Source organism: Arachis hypogaea, chromosome 12 (assembly GCF_003086295.3).
Source record: "Arachis hypogaea cultivar Tifrunner chromosome 12, arahy.Tifrunner.gnm2.J5K5, whole genome shotgun sequence".
NCBI lineage: Eukaryota > Viridiplantae > Streptophyta > Magnoliopsida > Fabales > Fabaceae > Arachis > Arachis hypogaea.
Window position 1 is genome coordinate 89,503,305 of NC_092047.1, and position 4,856 is coordinate 89,508,160.

At 43.4% G+C, this 4,856-nt stretch overlaps 1 protein-coding gene across 1 annotated transcript; it reads right to left on the reverse strand.

Annotated features, from left to right (window-relative positions):
- Positions 1-465: 465 nt before the first annotated feature.
- On the reverse strand, positions 466-1,881 carry LOC112730225 (uncharacterized). Its single transcript, XM_025780322.1, has 2 exons — positions 1,546-1,881; positions 466-1,491 (listed from the first exon to the last, which is right to left on the reverse strand). Exons 1-2 carry the CDS (start codon positions 1,879-1,881, stop codon positions 466-468), a joined length of 1,362 nt encoding a protein of 453 aa, XP_025636107.1.
- Positions 1,882-4,856: the final 2,975 nt, after the last annotated feature.

Consider the following 4,856-nt stretch of genomic DNA (forward strand, 5'->3'; position numbering starts at 1 on the left):
CCGCATGAGGATGCAGATGAGATAGAGGATGAGGAGCCGTTTATCCGCAGAGGTCAGAGGCCACGGGTACCCCGTCGTTGTGGGACAGGCTCCCACTTGTTTAGATGATTTATTTTTCATGTATTTTGGAGGTTAGTTTTCATTCATGTATTATAACCATGTGGACTACTGTTGTGACTTTAGTGCTGTTTTTCCATGTTGTTTGTTCATCTTATTGTATCTTCAAAATCTGGTATTTACCTAGTCGATCAGTGAATATTTATTATCATTGAATCATTAAACACTTTAATGTTGACAATTACTTATCAACTTTTGCCTTTATGGGGATTCTATGTATACTCAAATTCGAAAACACCTTTTTCATTACTAGAAGGTAGAAAGATCAACGGATTACATAAGTCCTCAAACATAACATATAACAAGAAAAATAAAAACCAAAAAGCACTAACACTAACAACATCGCTACTAGTGTCCCCCCGTGTGAGACGATCCTCCAAGCTGTGGGCAATTCCGACGGGTGTGTCCGGACTGGCGACAGAGGCCACACCTCCTCGGCCGGTTCGGATCTGTCTCGTCCATATTCGTCCGTATCCTAGTGGATCTTGGACGACCCTCTCTCGCACGCCTCCTGGCAGGGTCCGGAATCACCGTGGGTCCGTCGTAAGGTGGCCAGAAGCCCTCCGGTATCGGTGGTGTGAATTCCATCCGGTACACACTGAACACTGAACTGATCTGATACACGCTGTGAACATAAGAGGACCAGGTAAGCCGTGCGTAGGCGCAGCATGCAAGTGCATGCTGGCACGGGAAATGAAGCGCCTGGAAGTACCTGCAGTCGCAGGTCCGGGATGCAAGCGATACTCTGTAGGTACCCAACGAGAAAGAACCAGTAGGAGTGGTCTCTGCTACGGTGAACTCCGAGTTATCACAGTCATACAAGGTCACCGTGAAGCACCTGGCCGTCTTCATGTTGGCCTCAATAGACTTCACCAAGTACTGACTGAATTGTTGTCCGGTTCCCATCTGAGCCGCAGCCTCTCTCCCCTTACGAACAAAGAGTTCCGCAAGCCTACCATATGTTGCCTTAACCAGGGAGGATACAGGGAGATTTCTGACACCCTTGAGTATTGAGTTCACACACTCGGAGATATTAGTCGTCATGTGACCAAATCGCCGCCCATCATCACGATGCTGAGTCCACAAGGAGTAGTCAATCCGGTTCGCCCACTCACACATCGCTGGGTCTTCAGACCGCAGAATATCAAACCAATAATCAAACTCAACCTCGGTCTTCGCATAAGCAGCATTCACTAGAAGCCTCCGTGCGTCCTTGCCCTTGAAGGTTAGGGAAAAATTAGCAGCTACATGTCGAATCCAGAATGCACGGTATGCAGATGGAGGTAACCACCCTCCGTCAGGTGCCTCAAGGGCAACCTTGATGCCGTTATACCTGTCGGAGATAACCAGCAATCCCGGCTGCGGTGTCACGTGCTGTCAAAGGTGGGAGAGAAAGAATGACCAAGACTCTACATTCTCACCCTCTACTAGTGCGAATGCAACAGGTAGAATGTTCGAGTTCCCATCCTGTGCAATCGCGATGAGCAACGTTCCCCCGTACTTCCCATACAGATGTGTGCCGTCGATGCTAACTAGCGGCTTGCAATGACGGAATGCCTCGATGCACGGTGGAAATGTCCAGAAAAGTCTGTGAAAATAGGCTTCAGACTCGTCAACTTGTCCACCAACTCGAACGGGGCTCGTGCGTAGGACTGCAACAGTACCCGGCATTGTTAACTGGACTCCCAACACCCACCTAGGGAGCTCATTGTATGACTCATCCCAGTCACCGTAGATGAGGGAAATAGCCTTCTGTTTCGCCATCCAGACCCTCTTGTAAGTCGGCCTAAACCCAAAGTGTGCTGCTGTGGCATTTAGGAGCACCTTTATGCTGACGGATGCATCGGCCCTGACCATTGGCATAATGAACGCCGAAATCACATGATAATCCAAGCTCCTGTGGTCACTCGAGATGGAGGTCGCAAGACAAGTGTGAGGTCCATTGTACCGTTTAACCTCTCAAATGCCCTTGCGCTGCCTGAGGCTCAGTCGAATCAACCAGGTGCACCCATTCCCAAACTCAGAACACTTGCCCACATAACGGCGATGATCAGACTCCACTACCTTGTACTGTACCCCTCGCCGGATGCTGTAGGTCTTCACACTTAACAGGGCCTCATCTTTATCTTGAAATTGCTGACCAACCTGAAACTCTGTCAGACCAGCTGTCCCTTCCGCATCTCTAGCTCCGTATCCAACGCAATGCCCTGAAACACCCTCCTGCCTCATGGCGTCCAGGTCCAAAGAGGAAAAATATGGTGGATACTGCTGTGTGCCAGAACTAGAACCACCGACCGCCAATGCAGGCTCACTCGCTCCGACATCGTCGCCGCTTTCATCCTCAATCATATCCGGCTCGATGTCGTCCGCCTCTGCATCATCCAACAATCCGTCTCCGACGCCCACTGGTGGAACGCCCTGTAAACCGTTCGGCGGAACATCAAATGATCCTACCACGTCGCCTACTCCGTCATTGAGATCAACAGCAAAAGACGGGGAGGCGACCGGTTGGACCGCTGTCTCGTACACAGGGACGGACGAAGAAGCAACGGCAGGCCTGAAACTGGAACCGGCTGCCGTGGCTACAGTGGTGGTATTCCGGTTCGAACCCCCTGAGCTGGATACCACATCAACCAGCTTTGCCAACAATTCTGGTGTCCTCACCTCTGGGAACTGCCTCCGACAAAGAAACAAAACTTGCAGGTCCTCATCACTACCAATCGTGAAACAATCATACTTCACAGTATCCTGCAGGACCGTGACTGGAATGCGATAAAAAAACTTCTTAACCCGCTTCGCACCTTCCACACCGAGTTTCCTCAGCACAGATCTAACAAGGTCATCATAGCTCGTCGTAGGACTAACGACAATACAGAGGGGATCCTTATCTGTGAACTTCACCCCGGAACGAGTTTTCCTCTTAATGGATCCTCTGTGGTGAACCAAAACACCAAAACTCTCCTCACTAGCCATCTTACACCCTCTAATGAGAGCAACTCACGTTTACAACCCTATATATACTGCTCTGTATACCAGTAAATCGAACCAACGTGGTTCGAATTATCTAATGCAGCATATTTACCTATAATTCGAACCAGCCTGGTTCGAATTATGTGATACAGCTTCTCTCTCTGTAAATCGAACCAGCCTGGTTCGATTTACTTCAAGCTTCTTCTCTCTACGTAGTTCGAACTGGAGTGGTTCGAATTATTAACAAATAGAGTTCGAACCACCCTGGTTCGAATTATATAAAAATACGACCTGGTTTATTGCTGAAACGATTTTCGTTTTGGCGTATTTAGGTTACAGGATTCTTCACTTAGCTTATTAGGGTTTTTTGCCCAAAGAATTACCCTAATTCGCTTATTTATAGCTTTGCAATGGTGGTATCCCCGAAACTGATTCTGCCCAAGTACCTACATTGATTATTCCTCAGTTCATCAAAAACCATAACTAATTAATTTCCATCTGTATTCTAGACCAAGTTGACTTGCTTTAAGATGAGGACCCATTTGGGAAACAAACTCAAGTTACAATTAATCAATTATATTCTGGTGTGCCCAAGCGCAGAAGAAAATTAGAGAACAGGGATCGAAGTTAGTTGACTAATTGGCTTTTCAAAGTTTTGGCCAAGGGCAATGCAACCGGTTGATAAAGCTGTTACAATATCTGTCCATGAGAAAAAAACAACTTGGACTGTTGCATGTGCTTACCTTAATACATTTGTTTTTATTTTCTGGAGTAAAAGAATGATCAAGAAATTTCTTCTATATGAGCAACTCAAAAGAATGGTGCTATTACCATTTTAGTGCAAATTTGAAAAATATTATTAACGTTATTTAAATATTTAAAAGTGAATATCCTAAACAAGATTTAAAGGGAAAAAAGAAGACAGTATAGTTATTAATTATAGTGAGACTATCAAATTTCAAGAATAATGAAGTCAATTTCAACACAAAATATTACGATGGTTTACATATTTTAAAAGAAAATAATTTTTTTAGGACTGAATACTTCTTTAAAATTCTATCATCTTATAATTTTATTTTGCTATTATTCTATATATTTTCTTTTCAAATATACAATAACAAATTTTAGATCTATAATTTCATTCATATCAGCTAAAGTTATTATCACTAACTCTTTAATTTAACTTTACTTTGTGTAATATATATTTTATGAATATTTATAACTATTCATCCTTAAATTTTATATAGTTTAAAATTATTATAAATAAAAATAAAAACATTACTACTAAATGAACAAGGTTTTCTTGAATTAAATCCAATTCGAGGTTATTGACAAAAATGGTACTAGAATAATTTTAAAATTTGATAAGTGTGCATCTGAGCTTGTCAAATCTATAAAAAAAAATGTTGAATACGTCGAATTTATTATTGGATATTAGTGATGGATTTATCGTCAGAAGTACCGATGAATCAGGCAATAATTTCGTTCGGTAAAAACGTTACCGTCGAATTCGATTTTCCGTTGGTAAATGCACTGGTAATATTTGGAGGAAAGAATGGGAAATTTGGCGCATTTTGTACCGTCGGATTTATCTGTGATAAATCTCACTTAATGGAACACAGCATTTTGTTACGTACAATAGGGTTACCATCGGATTGATCCGTCAGAAAATCCAACAGTAAAAGTGACCCTAATTACAGTCGTGTACCCTATCCCCCTCATTTTGGAAGACAACTCTCTCTCTCTCTCTCTCTCTCTCTCTCTCTCTT

What these genes read in the sequence shown, in the direction of transcription:
- LOC112730225 (XM_025780322.1), bottom strand. Translation starts at nt 1,881, where the DNA reads ATGGCGAAACAGAAGGCTATTTCCCTCATCTACGGTGACTGGGATGAG. An exon ending in TACCTGTTGCATTCGCACTA is followed by an intron (nt 1,492 to 1,545) that starts GTAGAGGGTGAG and finishes CACCTTTGACAG; the next exon opens with CACGTGACACCGCAGCCGGG.